The sequence below is a fragment of the Pholis gunnellus genome (assembly GCF_910591455.1).
Source record: "Pholis gunnellus genome assembly, chromosome: 5".
NCBI lineage: Eukaryota > Metazoa > Chordata > Actinopteri > Perciformes > Pholidae > Pholis > Pholis gunnellus.
Genome location: NC_136531.1, coordinates 18,157,361 through 18,175,416, shown reverse-complemented (window position 1 = coordinate 18,175,416; position 18,056 = coordinate 18,157,361). Strand labels below are relative to the sequence as shown.

At 40.0% G+C, this 18,056-nt stretch overlaps 2 protein-coding genes across 2 annotated transcripts in view; both read right to left on the bottom strand.

Annotated features, from left to right (window-relative positions):
- Nucleotides 1–284: 284 nt before the first annotated feature.
- LOC306696631 (histone chaperone asf1b-B-like) lies at nt 285–4,302 on the bottom strand. Its single transcript, XM_079160291.1, has 4 exons — nt 3,993–4,302; nt 3,002–3,117; nt 2,684–2,860; nt 285–1,379 (listed from the first exon to the last, which is right to left on the bottom strand). The coding sequence occupies exons 1-4, from the start codon at nt 4,099–4,101 to the stop codon at nt 1,182–1,184; spliced, it is 600 nt and encodes a 199-aa protein (XP_079016417.1). The 5' UTR covers nt 4,102–4,302; the 3' UTR covers nt 285–1,181.
- A 4,126-nt stretch (nt 4,303–8,428) lies between these two features.
- Nucleotides 8,429–18,056, bottom strand: part of LOC306696526 (complement C3-like) — a gene marked incomplete at both ends in the record, with an annotated part of 31,686 nt that continues 22,058 nt past the window's right edge. Inside the window, 17 exons of the mRNA XM_079160177.1 lie at nt 8,429–8,433; nt 8,570–8,700; nt 8,963–9,107; nt 9,961–10,044; nt 10,592–10,684; nt 11,883–11,972; nt 12,157–12,259; nt 12,346–12,435; nt 12,603–12,693; nt 12,838–12,886; nt 13,002–13,077; nt 13,251–13,313; nt 13,430–13,585; nt 13,699–13,776; nt 15,101–15,186; nt 16,779–16,929; nt 17,916–18,011. Of these exons, the coding sequence (XP_079016303.1) occupies nt 8,429–8,433; nt 8,570–8,700; nt 8,963–9,107; nt 9,961–10,044; nt 10,592–10,684; nt 11,883–11,972; nt 12,157–12,259; nt 12,346–12,435; nt 12,603–12,693; nt 12,838–12,886; nt 13,002–13,077; nt 13,251–13,313; nt 13,430–13,585; nt 13,699–13,776; nt 15,101–15,186; nt 16,779–16,929; nt 17,916–18,011 (1,587 nt within the window). The remainder of the gene's footprint in view (nt 8,434–8,569; nt 8,701–8,962; nt 9,108–9,960; nt 10,045–10,591; nt 10,685–11,882; nt 11,973–12,156; nt 12,260–12,345; nt 12,436–12,602; nt 12,694–12,837; nt 12,887–13,001; nt 13,078–13,250; nt 13,314–13,429; nt 13,586–13,698; nt 13,777–15,100; nt 15,187–16,778; nt 16,930–17,915; nt 18,012–18,056) is intronic.

Here is an 18,056-nt window from a genome sequence, read left to right as displayed (position 1 = left end):
GAGGAGCTGGTCGCTTCAACTAGGAGGTGAAATGGGTGAGAGCAGACAACCCCCCTCCCTTGTGCTTCAGTTGCCAAGCAACATGAGGCTAGAGTGAAAATGGTGGAGTGAGGCTGCTGCATTTTATGAATGAAATTGGAAAAAAGAAAGGAGCCAGGGGAGGGGAGGGGAAAGAGTGGGCCAACACACACACTATCACACCGTCTCGCTAGTGTGCTTCCTTCCTCACTAGTCAAGGTGGAAAGCAGCTGTGTAATTAAGATGTGGCGATTAGTAGCACTAGGTCCACAAAACAATCTTTATTAAGCCCATCACAACCCCCATTGTTACAAATACGGAGGCCGAGAATATATAGTAAGTACAAAAAGAAAATGTGCCTTCTCATCTTGGAGACAATATAAGCGCTGAGAAAACATTATTTACAGTAAGCCTAAACCGTAACAACTTGACAGCAATCCAGAATCCATTTCTCCTTCACCTCCATGTTTTTTTGTATCATTAGAGACAGACATTACATGTCACATTTTTAAAGAACAATAACTGAACTGGGGCCTGTTTGAAGAGGCAGGTTTGAAGAGTTATCTGGATCACTCAAGGTTAAAACTCTCAAACACAAGCTTATCTAGCCAACAGTAAACAAAGCTAGTTCTTGCAACAGGCCCCTGAACATGACACACATTTCAAACCCAAAATTGTCCTACTCCAAGATGCTACACATTCACAACAATGAAACGCTTTATTATAAACAGCTAGTGCTCCGTACAGAGCACTGCCCATATCTTTGATCAGTGCTCAAAGAGGACACAATGAACAGCACAGTATGGGCACCAAACAGGTGGACATCAGTGTGCGAGTATGACTTGCAAATCTCAGGGCTGTGAGGATATGGCGGTATTAAAATCGCCCCACCCCGATGACTCAAAACTTTCCCTGGCTCAGCTTTGACATTGTCTAAGACGGAGATATAGTAAAATAAGGCAAAGCTGGTTGTGCGGGCCTGTGTGTGGTGTGAGAGAAAGAGAGCACAAGAGACAGAAATTCATCCCATTTGCGTATGCTGTATAAAAATAATGTCCTCGATACATCCATGGCCTTCTTGTCCAAATGTGTGTTTGAAATATGGATGAGTGTACATACAAGAAGAACCTCTTGTCCATTATTTTAATCTGATGATTTTCTTTTTACATGCAGTCCATGGAGTTGTCCGGCATCAGTCCAAGAGGTGGCATCTTTCCTGGTATACAGGACGGAGGGAGCATGCCGCTGATGTTGGGGGACGGGTCGACATTCTCGCTGTCCTCCACCTTGTCTGCCGAGCCCTCCCAGTTGATATGGAAGCGGGTGACACGGGGGTTGGAGGCCAAAATATTCCTCAGGAGCTGAGAGAATAAAAGCAACATTGGTGAAATGTCAATGTAACCGTGCCTGGTTAACACCCTCGTCATGGCCAGTTTTGAGTTAGCTTCTGTTCCACTGGCGTACATAGACCCAGCTGGGATCTCATACAGGGATCCTTTTATCAGGCTTTCTAAAAAGCTGAAACACGATACCAGAGTTTTACGGTCTATATTAGAAGCTAAATAAGTATCTCTCAATTTCAGAAAATGATATAAAAGGTGTTAGGCTTGGGCGATTGAACAAATGTATCGGCTATTGGCTGAGTACATCGCCGGTAGGCTTTTAATTTGCAACGATTTTTGTCAATGTACTTTGCTAATTTAATGGTCTGCCTCTAATGAATAAGTGCAATGCGCTGCTCAGCGAGCAGAGAGAGACAGAGACATACATAGATACACTAACCAAGATGGTTTGGGTGAGTTCTATTTTGTGTTGAGTTTGAATGAAATGGGTTTTACGATAAGTTAACAACACAATTAAGCCAGTTAGTCCGGTGACAGAGAGAGAGACGTGAATTCAGAAGGCGTACAGACAATTGTATACAGGCAGGGCCTGTTGGGAAATTCTAACATGGTGTTGTCTCCAAATTGCTATTCTGTAAGGGTGCACGGATTTATCTGTCCAACATCGGTATCAGCTATCTGCCAAATTGTTATTTTAAACATCGGTAACGACCCAGAATTTCACAATCGGTGCATCCTTTATATTTTGTTTCACAAACAGTACAAAACCAAAAGATATTTAGTCTTTTCCTTTAGAATAAAGAGATAACAACTAGAAAAATAAAGGACAAATACAATGAAATATATATATATATATATTTACAGCTTATGTTAGTCTATTTTTAATGCTACTGTTGCCTGTAAATTATATTTCAGATCACCAGAGGGCAGTAGAAAACAGTGGCTGTTTCAACAGACTCTTATTTCACGAGGATGGATCATGAACTGTGGCTATTATGTGTTTAGTCATTTAGTCTTTTTTTTCATGCTGAATGACTTATTTTCAACTTCTGAACACATCTCTGGTAAACACAATATTTTAAGTGGTGATTCTTTACAGATCTGTCAAAAAAATAAACGTATCTATTACTTGACAAAGTTGTACGAGTGTTAGTCGACTAAGAATTCCTTTGGTCAAGGACAGGCCTGTACTATACATGAAAAGGAAAAAAAATAGAAGAGAAAAAGAAGCGCTAGAAAGATAAAATGTATGACTATTAATATGCTACTACATGTAACAGAAATCAATGATGGTCATCTCCGAGTGTGTGTGTGTGTGTTACCTGAGCATAGTCTGGTTTGAGGGGGGGGTTTTCCCGTAGTTCAGGGTCTGTGTATTCATTGTTGACATAGTAACCGATGCGGATGAACTCCTGTCCACGGTAGGTGCAGGTTATAAGGACTACAGTCACTCCTACAGCGTCACTCTCTGGAATCAGCCCTGTGTTAGGAGCATCCGCCTGAGGGGCAGACAGGAACACAACAAGGAAGAAATCAAATACAAGTAACCAGGTTTCTTTGATTTTTAGGCCTAGTATTCAAAGGCTTCTGTGGTCTAGCAGTATGACATGAGCGGTAACATGTGACCAAAGCTTACTGACCTGAAACACAAACATGTGTCTGCCAGCCGGTACCGGGCCAACTAGAACAGAGTCCAGAACCTGGTCGTATTCCTCGCTCTCAGCCGAACCCACATAGATGATCTTCCACTCCAGATCTGATACCACATACACACAACAGAGAGACATACCATGCATTTATTTCTGTTTGTAAGGAATACGAGTTACACACAGTATTGATTACTGTGCATTAGCTCCATCTCTACACACTGTGCTTGGACAGCAGCTTTTTATACATACGTTTGAAAGCAGAACATGTAGACACTTTGAATCACTCAGATTGTGTTTAAATTATCTATAACAGAACATCAGCTGATAGCTGTACACTTATATTAATATTTTCTATTTCCCTAAGTGTAGTTGGAGATTACAAATCAAACATACATTGGTTGTGTATGGATGCACTGATGTCAATTTATTAAGCCTTAAAACACTTTCACATACCCTAACAGTACCCTAAAATGAATGTAGTGACACAGGACACCGTTAAATATGTGTATTGGTATACAGCCCCAAAGGTTAAGTGGTACTCCCAGTAACAGACACATGCTACTGCTTCCTTGTTGTCTCTGCCCGGGGTTCGCGGCAACTCGTTAAGCTGGTCTGTTGCTACAGTAACATAACGAGATCAACCAATCAGCTTCACGCAAAAAAACTCCGAAGAACATCCACGAACCAATCAGCGCAGGCAGGAGGCGGGGCGCTGAGCATAAACGCGCCAGCGCCAATTTTCAACAACTTGTCAAATGAAATATCACTACCCAGCACACAAAGACAGCTAACACGTTGGTATATCGTCGAGCTACACGGCATGCTATCTATTACTTACGATGCACCCCATCTACCCTCAACGTATATGTTACCACTGAAGCAGAATACGCACTGAGAGGTAGCTAGTACCCAATAGCTAACATACAACAAAGAAGAATGAAACTGTCATTACACGTTAACGTCAGCTGAAAACTATACCCACCTTCCGGTAAATCCTCCATGCATTCAAACGTTATTTCAAACTGGAAGGGATTTCCAAATGGGCTCGGGTTGTCCAGCACTGCAACATTTAAGACTTGTACCTTGGCCATAGCGGTATCTTCTGAGGCACCTCGACCTGGAAAACTAATGTGCTCTTCTCTTACGTGAACAAGGTTTAACGAGTCACTCGGTGCTTTAATATCGCTGTGTTCCCGGGTTGGCTGCTCTCCCACGCTTTGACGTTGCCTGTCTTCAAGACTGTCAGTTAAAGTTTGATTCTCTTCTTCTCTGAGAACAGTAACATGACCTGGTGGCTGGAATACAGGAAGTACGTCACTTTTTTCTTCTTCGCCGTCTTGTTTTGTAGCATTTAGCTACGCGCTGCTGCCCCCCAATGTTAATTTGTTAAACAGCAGATACAAATCAATTACTCACTGTCACATGACCTCACCAGGATGATCAGTGTGTGTCACTAAGAAGTTCAAGAGTTAAAATTAAGGATAAAGCTGTATAAGGAACTTTCCAGGATATTTAAAGTGTCACTGTGGGTTCTTATGGGTTGAATATCCAAAGGTGGTTTAATCTTTCAGGATGAATCTTGAATCTTTCAGTTGTAGATGATGTAGTTAATGATTAGTTGAGTCATAAGGAAAAGAAAAAACATAAATAGAAGGAAGTCACAATTCTAACATACAAGACTGAAAAAGATAAATTGTAGATGCACATTACCATACAGTGGATATTTACCGTCCGATTTATAAATGTTTTTTAATCGTCATGTGCTTTATATCGCCACAATTTAAACAATTTCATATCTTATGTTTTGGTGTCTTGTTAGTTTATTGTAAACCACTTCATACCTTTGTTTTAAAAGGTGCTATATCAATAGTTATTTAATCAGCATCATCTCACAATACAGTGATATGAAAATGTTCTCTCTTGTTCGTCAGTAGAGAGGTGTATCACCAGCTGTTTATCAGGATGGCTTCCCAGCCACTTCTAAACCTCACAAGTTCACAAATAAACTCCAAAGTACCTGAATAGTATAGATGAGTGTAGTGTCGGTAAGCTTATGTGCTGAAACATGTTGCTTTAGGAGAAGATATATCAACCAACATACTGTTGTCTGAGGTCAGGATCCAACACTGATCCTCTTAACATTAATGACATCAAGAAGTTCATTAAATGTCAAAATGAAATAAATACATAAACAACAATGTGACTAGATCCTGTGTGGGTAAAATATTAATTCCTTCAGATATTAGTATACATCACCACAAATATGAATATAAAGCAACCCGCATTTATTGTATGCATTTATTGTACACCCCAAAGATGCTTTCCAGGGCAGATCAGAGTTGAATCACTGAATCCATGGCAATGTAATAATACATGTTTATTTCCTATATTTTGAATATTTTGAACAGTATCCCACAAATATGAGTTGCTGTCAACCTTTAAAATGTTAAAGTGACATTCAGAGATTTCTTCTTATTTAGAGTTGTAATTGTTTTAGCCACATTGGTTAGTGCCAATTATTATTGGGGATGATATGTATAGATATGTTAAGTTATTATAATCTTCTAATAAATTAAGTTTATTAAGTGGTGAAGGGCTCAGTTTGTGTTTTCTTCAGGATTTTAGTTCAGAGGTCAGAACCGCGGCTGTGACAAAGAGTCGCCGGCTGTGCTCCTCTGGCTGAGAGAACAATCTTCCAAACTCCAGCGCGACGCAGAGGATCTTAATCTGTTGTTTTGGAGGATTTCTTTCGTTTTGTTTGCTTTCTCTCTTCTTTTACAAACCCACACACACATAGCTTTAAGCTAATGTAGCTACGGGGTGTGCTAACTGCTCCAGACACGTGTAGATAACGAGGTCTCTATTGTACGCCATTGTAGAGCCTTGTGCCATCTTTGTGGTCTCGTGAGAGACGTCGCCACGTTTCAGATTACTTCATACGTTGTCTGAGCTGTTCTCTCGCTCCTCCCCCTACACACGCTACATGCGCACACACACACACACTCTTCCCCCTCTTTCCATAGTCTGTTGATTTTAGATAGCATGCTCAAAATGTATAGTTGTTGTTAGTTTAGATATTAGTTGACTAGGTCATTATTATTAGAACGTAATAAACTGATATTTTAAAGAGCAGCTGCCTGTGATTACTTTGTGCATGTATTGTGATAATAGCTGGATATGTGGTCTGTTGCTCGAACTTAAACCTTCACTTTCACTCTGAATGTGTAATAGTACTCAGGCTATTGACATTGTGAGTGAAAACTAATTATGAGACTTAGTTTATCATTTGGTTATTGGTCCCTGTTCGCAGGGTGGTGCCCCGTTATTATTAATAATAATCTTACTGACATTAATAATTCTATTGATGTCAATAATTTAGTTTTCTTAAATGCTGATAACTCAAACACGCTCCTTTACGTTCCCAACACCCAGTGGTGGGCCGTGGATTTTATACCTGGGCCTTCAGTGCTGTTCTACACTTCTAATAACCTCATTATGACGTCAAATCTACGGGTTATTATTTGCTTTGTGTAAAAGCCGCATATTCACATAACACTGCAACATTTGACAAATGAAATAACATGTTACATGAAGTTCAACACCTAGCATACAAAACACGAAATGCAGAGTGCAGATACATGAATACGAGCATGACGGGACGCTGCGTCATTAACGGACAATACAGTCCAAATCAATGTAACACAATGACAAACTCACAAGAGCAGTCGCATATATTCGTATGACAACAAAGCAACAAATCAATCCAGCAGACCTGCAGCGGATCCACGCATACCACCACACGAGCACGAGCCATTCAAATATTATTCATAAAAACGCCACGATAGACAAATGAACAGTAGTAACTGTCGAGGTAAACAAACGAACTTCACTTACCAAATGCTGTCTATCCTCCTTTCTTTGTTGACAAAGAGTTTAATCCCAGGACATCAGTTCCAGTAAGAAGTCCTTCTCGATTCAACCGGATCCGCCGCCGAACGGTTGTCCGTGGTCCGCCGCTGTTCAGTCGTCGTCTTCGACCGACGTTCGGTTGTCTTCCGCTGCCGGTCGGTTGTCCGTCTTCCACGACCGGTCGGTTGTCCGTTTTCCGCCGCAGTTCGGTGGTCGTCTTCGGCCGTGGACTGGCGAAGGGCGGGCCGCGGTTGTGGAGCTGTTTCCCTGCGAACGTGATCGTTGAGTTGTAGATCCACTAGAGTCTCTCCAAAAGTACCGACGCTCAGTTAAAATGAAACACATTCACAGCCATAACATGTGCAACGCTTCTCCGACGCTGCATACAAATCCTTTTCCTGGCTGGTCAGGGCTGCTAGCTGTGGGGTCGTTTCTTACTGTCCAGTTTGTTCAGAAATGTCCTTCTTGAGAAAAGCGTTCCCAGTAACTCCGCCACTAAATCAGTTTCTCCTCCTTCCGCCATTTGATATTAAAAAAACAAAGCTAGGTAAAATGTCTTTCAAATATTTCCACTTGAACTCTGTCTGCTACAACCAAAGCTCTGCTAGCAAGCATTATGTTTCGCGGGCACATAGTCACGTGCCCGCCCACTGACAGTAATGCTGACGTAACTAGGCCTGCAAACCGCTCTGGTGCGTCCATGAATCTCAAACTAAAGATCTGATTGGTTGAATCAACAATATCGTCCCCATTCAACTTAACCTGCACATGGAAGCACTGGGTGAGTCTGCAGGCCTGGGCCTCTCTTCTTACTAGAGACACAGAGGTGAAATCTGATTGGATAAAAGCTCTACTTAAAACAAGCTGCACTGGAAGCAGAGCAACTGAGGAAGACAGTAGCTGTGCAATGAGAAAATAAGATAATGGGAAAAATATTTTTATAAATTATAATACATATAAGAAAAAATTAAATGTATTTAAGAAAAATTACATTATAAAATAGCTATAACTTTGTGATTCTGTTTAGGCCAGCAGAGAAGGCTTTGCAGGCCCTGACGGCCCGCCACTGCCAACACCACATAATTAAAAAAACAGGGCTATGACTAGATGAGCAACTGCAAATAGATAATTTAATTATGCACCATAAGATGAAAGGGAAGCTTTTCTTCTTGGGAAATTGAACAGCTTTTTGTGCATCAGTAGGAATACATCTGTTCATTGATTATCATCAAATCCATTTTTTGTCAAAAAAACTGTTGGACATGGATAAATTGATACATTTTTGATAAATGACAGCTTTATTACTGCTGCCGTTCTCAATAATTGATTTATATGAGCCATTATTTATTCTGAATCACAAGAGATTTCATTTTATTTCATTTTTTATTGTTTGACTTTCTATGCATCAGCCCACTGAGCTCGCTGAACACAATCAAACTTTATTAAACTTCTACTTCAAGTTGAACTTTTTACTATACATTTACCATAACCAACATAACAGTAATTACTTTAATCTGTAAAGAAGACACAGAGAATTATTGAGACCTTCCGGTTTTAATCAATACAGTGCAATATTGTAGGTCATTATATCCCATTGCAGGGAAGGTTTTACAAAAGAACACTATTTTGTTTGCTTTCACTACGCCTTACATCCAAAGTCTCGGTACTGGTCGACCATCTCCTTCATGCCCGAACAGATACGTGTTTGTTCCTCAGTTTCACACTCTGCGTCTGTGGGCCAATACTCAATCCAGGTTCTCTCTCCGAGTACATACTGGAACCTGAGGAGAGCAAAGTGAAAAATGCATTGGTTCTTCATGTGAACAGCTATCTGTGATACGCTGGAACATAACATGAAAAAGCCTCCTCCCTCCTTCTTTACGTTAATTTACTCTGTCAATAGCAACATAAACGCAAACAAGAGAACAAGAAAGGCTGACTTGATTTAGTAATAGAAAGCAGTAAAACTGTAAAAATATTTAAATACACACACACACACACACACACACAAACCACACACTTTCACATAAAGAACAAGCTTACGATTGTTCTTTGTCATCTCTGTAAATATCTTTGGATGCACCCATGATAAGGTAGTTGTTGCCTGTTCTCAGATCCAGCGGCTCCCTGCAGTGTGGATAACTGAGCAATGTGCGCACTTTATTCAGAGGACCCACATCCTTGCTTCCTGTAGTTAAAATATAAGAGAACATAGAAAGGTTAAGGATTTAATGCATAGCTAAAGGTGCAGTACAACACATTAGTGATGTATTGTCACATATTCCCAGTGCCACAGTGGAATCATGCTTCATGATATAGTTGGACATACGCTTATTTGATTTCTTGCAGAGAGTTAGATTGATACCTCTATTGATACCACTCTCATGACTGTACAGCAAATGTGCAGACAACAGCCGGCTAACTTAGCTTAGCATAAAGACTGGAAACAGTTAGCCTGGCTCTGCAAAATGGTAACAACATCCACCTACTAGCACCTCTAATATACTCTGTTTAATCAATACAAAAAATGAATTGGTAAAATTACAATTGACCTTTTTAAAGGGCCAGTGTGAAGCAATTAGGGGGATCTATTGGCATTAATTAGTATATTTTCTTCAGAGTATAATCACTTTTTTGTTACCTCCGAATGAACCGTTTACAGTATATCTACATAGAGAACAGGTCCTCTTCATTGAGTCCGCTATGTTGCTCTGCCATGTTTCTACAGTAGCCCAAAATGGACAAACCAAACACTCCAGATGGAGCCATTCACGTTGGCCACCGAAGTTCTCCTACACGCTTGACACACGGGAAAAGTTTCGTTGGTTGCAATCTGCAACATCACTGCTAGATGCAGCCAGACTGTACTGGAATATTTCTTGGCTAGAACCAACCAGTAACTTCCTGGAGTGTCCACTTGTTACCTTGCAATGCGAGCTAATTTGGCTGGCTACTACAAACATGTGAGTGTTACCAGTATTCTCATCCAACTCTCTGACAAAAAGCAAATATGCACAAGTCCCAAAATGATAAATACCCACCTTCTTTGATGACTTGCAGTACCCGCACTTTGTAAATATCAGTTGACAAACCGTCTCTATACTCTTCCAGTCCCACTTTGTACGCTTAGGACAGACAAGTTGCAGATTGTTAGTGGAGTTGCTAGTCTCTTACTCACACCAACATACATTTTTTGTATAAAAGTTGTCACGATTAGGCTTTGCCTCTGTGTTCTGTGTGTCTTTGTGTTACTCCACCCTCCTCACTCTACCTGTCAGTCAATCCCTCAGCCTAATTCCCTTCACATGCCTCTGATCACTAATCAAGCACTTCCCCCTCATCAGCACAACTCCTCTCACCTGTTCTTCCCTCTACATAAACTCCTGCCCCTCAGTCACTCCTTGCCAGATCCTTACCATGTCTACCCGCCCATTTTGGCTTGTCCTGTTCCCGGGTTTCCCATCTGCCTGCCCTGTCCTGCTGGATTTCCCCCCCCCCCCCCTCGTCTCTTGTCTTGTCTGTGGACTCCCCGTTGTATTTCTGTAAGTCTCCTGTTCCGATCTTATCATTGATTAAAATACCTGCTTCACTCTACTCTGCCTGGTCTGCGTTTGAATCCTCCACCATGCCCCGTGACAAAAGTGCTTTATCAATGCAGTCACGCTCACTTACCAAAATCTATTTTATTGTTCAATTCAGTCTCACAGACCTTAGCTGTGCGCTGATCATCGCTGACTTTGTCCTTCTTCTGCATACTGCAGTTCTCTGGAAATACACAATGCACAAAGTAAAAACATGACTGATGACCCTATGAAATAAACCCATGTGAGAGGGAGAGTCGGTGGGTGAGTGAAGCTGTATCTAAATCCCAATTTAAGTAATTCTTTAGCTAGACTGATGCTCTGATCCGACAGGATCCTGCAGGTGCTTGTTGCCTCTGAAAAAAAGTTCTGATCATTATGTTACAACCTGGTGATTTACTGTAAACCAGTGTTCATTTTGAAAGCTGTTTTATATTTAGTCTTATTCAGCATTCACATGGAATCAGGCAGACCGTAGAAGCAGACGGACGCCTTCTGGACGGCACTGGACAAACCAACCAACAGTCATACGAAATATGTTGCTATGGTGATGGAATAAACTATATTAAATAAAACTATTTCATGTCCTCTATTTTACGTAGTTATCCTTATAATGCATGTAACTATAAAATGCAGCTTTCTCTTGATTTTCTATTGGAAACTTCGACAACTTTGTCACTCTGTGAGGGAGCTACACAACATCTGATTGTAAATTCTGTCAAAAGGTTAAAATGTTTTATCTTTTGACGGCAATGCTGTCTGCTGTTACCGTTCTCTGCAGGCCTCACCTGATTTTACTGTCCTGCTCTTGTCCAGTAAAAATGATTTCTGGTTTGTCATTTACCTTCTACCTGATTGCATGTGAATGCAGCATCTGTCTTAGTCTTTAGATGAAAATGCTTATTTGTTGAGATCACATTTTAGGCATTTTCATCCTTCACAGTTTTAGTCGACGACAACTCAAAATGTTTTTGTCCAGTTTTAGTCGACGAAAAGTCATTACATTTTAGTAAACTTTTAGTCGAAAATGTTTCTCAGTCAGTTATTTTTATATATAAGCAAAAAAACAATAATTTTGTAATTTTTGCATTATCCAAAGAAAAACCCAGGTCGAATGATTAATAATGCAGCTCAGTCCAGTCGCACCCACCAGGCCCATTGTGGGAGCCAATGTGCCCCGCCCAACATGCAACATGCTGTGTGAGTGTGATGTGAGGGTTCCGGGACAGAGGATAATGTATGTGTAGAGATTGTAAAGCCCTCTGAGGCAAATTTGTAATTTGTGATTTTGGGCTATACAAAAGTAAATGTAATTTAATTGTGTGTGTGTGTGTGTGTTTGTCTGAGAGAGAGAGAGAGTAGTTTGATATCATCCTGTTTACCTTCAGCACATGTGCATTCATCATTTTGACAGAGCTGCATTAACTTTCCAGCTTTCCTCTCTGGATGGTAGAATTTCACACAATGTTTTTCTGCAATGGAGAAGAAAGAAATATGAAAAGGAATTTGTGGCAGATGCAGTACATCAGAAAATGTACATTAAATACTTTGAAAATGTAATATCGACTGCTTATCCGCAGTGTTGTCTACTCTGACATCTATTGGCAGCAAAGTACATGGAAGCATCATGTGTGTCTAAGTGACTCTGAGACTCACGGTCATAGTATTCATAAACAGACACAGCAGCTGGTTGAAGGATGCCCACTTTCAGCTTCTGATGGACCCTGAAAGTGATCTCCTCGGGTCGTGTGTGAGAAACCTGTGGACAAAGGTAAGATGGAGATAAACACACAAAGAACAAGGCAGAGAGAAAAATGATAAAGGCATGAAACAGGGATGTCTTACCTTGTCCAGGTAGATGATGAGTGAGCCTCTTTCCGACAGGTCTTTGTTCATCTCATATTTCGCAATGGTGCGAGCATGTCCTTTGGACAACTACACGCACGCACACACACACACACACACACACACACACACACACACAAACACACACACAAACACTGTCAGACAACTTTCTAAACCATAAAAAACAACTTGTTTCTCCTAATAAACACAACTTGACTGAACTGTCTGTGTGTATACATGTATCTGTCAGTTCTTACTAGGTCCAGGTCCTTTGTGTTAACAGTGAAGCCAGTTAGCAAGCCAATATCCAAGATTGACATGGATGCATCGCTGTCCTTGTCCTTATACCTACACAAAGAATAGACAGAATAATTAAATAATGGCATTAAGGAGATGGAGAGAAAGAATGATGTTAATGATGTTAGAAAATGTACTATATATATAGCCATGTTACTGTAACACTGGTCAGTATGACATCTTTATTGTACTCACAAAACCTCTATTTTCAGCGTGTATATCTTCTCATCCTCATTCATTTTCTCTGCAGGAGCAAAAGTATTTTGTTTATTCGTTTCTCATAAGGTAAGGAACTTGGCAGAAACAAACTGATAAAATGATAACAAATAAACAGGAAGAGAGGGAGCGCACCACATTACCTGGGAGGAGCTGCACAGACATGTTAAACTTCTGACAGTCCTTTTCTTTAGGATGAGCGTAATACAGCGACACCATCTGTCACATAGATAAAAGTGTGTCGCAAAATGTGATAAACTGATAGCAATGTGTCTAAAAAATAAAGTCCACACAAGGTTAAAAATGTATTTGGTCTCATCTGAGATTCAAAAAGGACAAATCAACAATCAGCAGATGATAAAACTCAGAATCTGAAAACATATCGTGCTTACTGTCAACGTTGCTTCTCCTGTGCCGGTGGCGGTCACTGTCATATTCTGGTGTATATCATTGATCTGTGGGAATTTAAATATGCACACAAACAGTCAGGGATCAGCAGAGAAACCTACAGGAAACAACAGGAGTGGTGATATTAATGAGCCACAGAGAGTTTGTTTGTGTGTCTTCTCACTTTAGATGTTCTGGTGGTGTAGTGGTTGTCCCTGTTGAACTTGAACTTGTCAGGACTTGACCTGCCCGTGAACATGATGTCCACATTCAGATCATACTCTGGTTCTTTAGCATTGGCCGAGTACTCTGCTATTGCCTGGTGCACTATTATGGTAGCCTAGAGAGAGAAAGAGTGAGAAAACACTCAGACACTTATAACAACAATAGCAACACAATAATAAAGTAAACATAGGATGGAGGTATCAAGATGCAGAGAGAGGTCAGTGTTACCTGAGTTGATCCATAGCCTCCGCCCACTTTCTGCTGCTTGTTGAACCATCTCATAACAGGTCCGGCTTCTTCAAAGGCCTTTAATAACAAAAGGAAAGTAAATGGTTGACATTAGCTGTAGTCTGTAGTTCAGGGGTGTCCACACTTTTTCGGCTTGCGAGCTACTTTTAAAATGACCAAGTCAAAATGATCTATCTACATTAAAAATGCTAAATATCTATTTATTTATATATATATATATGTTATTATTATTATTTATATATATATATACTGAGTATACTTTATATTTACAATATATGTTGGCGCACCTTGCATAACTGCATGAACCCTTATGGCACAATACAATTCTGTACATTTTTGGTCATTACCTTACTCTGATGACTTGCACTGAATGGAATCAACCAGGTTTAAATATTCCGGACAGTATCTGCTGGTAGCCAGCCTCAAGCAGACTTCTATGATCATCAGTCATGGTGGAACGATATTTGGACTTAATATTCTTCATGTGGGAAAAGGCTGACTCACATAAATAAGTAGAGCCGAATAATGCAGTCAAGAAGGTGGCACATTTTCCTCATGTTTTGGTTACTAAAACTGTCCATGACAGCGTTGCAATTTTTAATGCGAGTGAATCAACCTCAATATCTTACTGAAACTTGCAGCACATAAATGTAGCGACTGGCTCGAGTAAAGCAAAGTCTTGAAAGCGTTTGTCAAACTCTGACAGACACTTGTCAATCTGCTCTGTGTAGCGCGCGCTGTCAAGTTGCGCACACGCCTTCCGTAGCGTCTCCAGCTCTGACGCGAGGTTTTGGAAGTTCCCCAAATCATGGCGCTGCAGCTTTAGCTTCTTTCGTAGAAATAAATTGGAAGGCTAACTAATTAGCTCGCGGAGTTTTGCAGTAGCTCACGTTGTTGATCGCGCATACGTGGTGACTCGTGTATTAGAAAAGACGTGATCTCAGACTGGCTGCACTGTACGTCAATCAAGTGGCAAATGCCATGAGGACATCACATTTATTTTGAATGGCATGCGATCTACCGGCACTACCTCGACGTATTGGGCACCCCTGCTGTAGTTGCATATAGATTAAAAAAACAACAACATTTAAAATAGAGAGAAGTCCTGATTCTAGTACAGTTGTATTTTAGATTGTAATCTGCCAGTTTCCAAAGTTTCCAAGTCTACCATAGAGCTTCTAAATCTGTTTTTCCTAATATGGCACAACCAAACAGCAGCTACTTGAAACCATCATTTCAATGCGTTTGCATTACTGAGACAAACATTTCATTGACTTTTGTTTCCAAACCCTCCACCCTTTTAGTGAGGCAACATGACTGAGTTGTATGTTTTTTGTAGCATGACATCCTGATGAAACCCAAACAAGTGGGACATGCTCACCTTGGCCTTGACCAGAGCAAGAAGAGCATAAGCTGTGGCCTCCAGAGTGTAAACACGTCCCTTAGGTGTCAGCCAGTAGGATAACTCTGAAGAAGACGCACACAAAAAGTTCTTTTTTTACAATGCTGTACCTGGAACAAAGCTTAATTTACTAATAATAAGAGCCCGACTGAGAACAGACTATTAATTAAGAACAATAGCGATTATTGATATTACAGATATTAAAAAAATCTGATAATTGGTTTTAACACAAACAAGCATTTCTGATAAAAATCCCTTAAATTTGTAATTCAAAAATTGTTCCGAAAATATGTACTGAGCAGGACACTATATAGCTGAAAAATATCAAATCTGGTGGACTATCTGTGTAAATGAGACACTGTTTCTAAATCACTTCAAACATATATTTGAGATTTTTTACCCAATAATATCGCCCAACACACCGTTGTGTTGGTCGGGCTCAAATACATTTCTTATAGAAACTGTTAGTAGATGTGTAATATCCAAACACTACAACATGCAATCTGTTTCTGAAAATTGGTTTAAAACCCTGTGAAGCCTGAACCATCAAATAATATTCAGAAAATTCTGAATTTTTGATATTGAATTGTTTATTGGACCTTTAGTCCAAAAATATATATACATATTTTTTTTTTATTTACCTATATATTTTTTTGGTATCACATTTGCTACATCAGGTATATTTGGAAATTTATTTATCACAACAATTTTTATTTTACAAACAATAACAAATGATGTTCATTGCTTTTTGAACATTTGGAACAACTGAGAAGCCAACTGAGAGTCCAGAATGTTTTTATATTGGGTGCTCTGGCACACAGGGCCAGTGTTGCTAATGGCCTCAGGTGTTTCCACTCTGCCTGACGACCCTCTGCCACACCTGCAAGGAAGGCAGCCAAACGAACAGGCAGACAGGGCAGAGAGGGTTGTCACACATGTCCCACAACACTACCTTTTTGCCATCTAAAAGTAAAAACAAAAAAATTGTCTACTCTGAGTTTCTTTTTTTGAAACAAGCAATATAACAAACGATTTTGATAGCCAAGGTAGATAGACATTTGTTATTATATATATATATAAAACATAAATTTCCACTCAATATATCTTACTATGACATTTCTACCTTAATTATTTTAATTAAATAATCAAAACAGTGTATTTGGCATTGTGATATGGCATAATCCAGATTGCATGATGAAATACAATACAAGGATTTACAGGTGAATTCTTACTTTATATACCTGCTGTCTCATATTTGATACCTATATTTTCAACATGATTTTACTGTAAAAAAATAATGAAACATTAATTAATTATAGGTTGCTTCAATACAGTAAATATTGATATTGAAATATTAGTAACACTATCAATTTTATTCTTACCGTAACTGTTTCAAAATTAGCAATGATTACCCTGCCGAAAATGGAACGAGTCACGTCATGACGGCTGCCATTTTGGAAATGGAATTGAAATACCTGCTACTGCCTGCAGTGCATTGAAAATCCACCAGATGGCAGCAGACATGTATAGGATTGTATACAATACGTTTTTCCAGGAAAGTATTGCTCATGTTAATTACATAAAGGTCTCTGAAACTGTTGTAACAAATATGATACAAATGGCGCTACAGGTTAAGAATATTGCTGTGTGACGACACCTGGGGAAACAAACTTGAAGAGGATCTCCTTGTTCAGTTTGTCTTCATTTGCCAGGGCATATGACGTCATGGCAACAGCATATGGGTTGATGAGGCTAGGCAGACGCCTTTCCAGATAGACCACTGCTTTGCTTATACTGTCTGGCAGACTCTGGATGAAAAACAGGAAGGAGAATGAGGAGAGAACAGTCGGATAACAGTAATCCATCCATTTTAAATATCCCATTCTGTACAGGAATGTTGTAACATTTGATCCTGGGACATTAGCTAAGACTGAGTTACTATTTGAGTGTGGCTTTAATGCTCCATGGACATGCCAAACTAAGGGTTGGCAGCAAATGTTGCCAATTTCAATATGTCCCATGCTTCGAAAGAGTCATTTTAGAACAATTGACCATTCGATAAACCCCTCCCCTCGAACAGCAATTGCTATTTTGGTTTACCTGAAGCAGTATTCAAACTTCTTTTTTAGCCATTCTAAAGCAAAGATATATACGCTGTAAGGAGAGTGTAGCGTGTTTGCTGCTATTGTTTTCTGCTAAGCTAGTTTAGCGTCGTGAGCATAATGTTTCTCTTCCGGGGTGGGAGTGTCAGACAGCTGTCTGTTACGTTATGTGGGTTGCCAGTTTGAGCAAAGTCCACAGAAAACATTATATTTCCCACAATTTAAGCTTCTGCATTTTCCAAACGCACTAGTATTATTCAAACGTATTGTTCGGTTTAACTGTTTAATACGAATATGTGTATTGTTACATCCCTAAAAACAAATAATAACCATAGCTGTGGCGTCATGATGAGGTTATTAGGAGGTGCAACTGTAGTCGGACAGCACCAAAGGACCAGTTGACCAAATCTGCCAGTGGCTAGAATTGCAAACTGGATTTGTCAACCTCTGTGTGAAATGAAGAGCCAAAGTATTTTGAATAGTAAACTCGCCCCTGTCCTTACTGTAAACTGCATGTGCAAGAACAGAAAGCTCTATAGGAGTCGCGACAGTAACTAAGAGAGATGGCACTTCGCAAATGGTGAGTTGCTTCATCATCAGAAAGCGTTGTTTGGTCAATCACTTGTGTAGAATCTGAAAATTAAGAAATAAAAGCAGTGTAGGGAAAAGAAAAAAGATTGTATCATACTCACATTAACAGTGGCAGCGCATAGTGTGCGTGACTCCTGCATGGCAATGAGGCAGAAGGCCGTCATGGAGGCATCTGAATCTGAGCCGCGAACATCACCCTACATGTACGGACACAAACGTGTTGATTTATACAAGGTTTTAGC

What these genes read in the sequence shown, in the direction of transcription:
- LOC306696631 (XM_079160291.1), bottom strand. Translation starts at nt 4,101, where the DNA reads ATGGCCAAGGTACAAGTCTTAAATGTTGCAGTGCTGGACAACCCGAGC. An exon ending in GACACATGTTTGTGTTTCAG is followed by an intron (nt 2,861 to 3,001) that starts GTCAGTAAGCTT and finishes TCTGCCCCTCAG; the next exon opens with GCGGATGCTCCTAACACAGG. An exon ending in TCAAACCAGACTATGCTCAG is followed by an intron (nt 1,380 to 2,683) that starts GTAACACACACA and finishes TTATTCTCTCAG; the next exon opens with CTCCTGAGGAATATTTTGGC.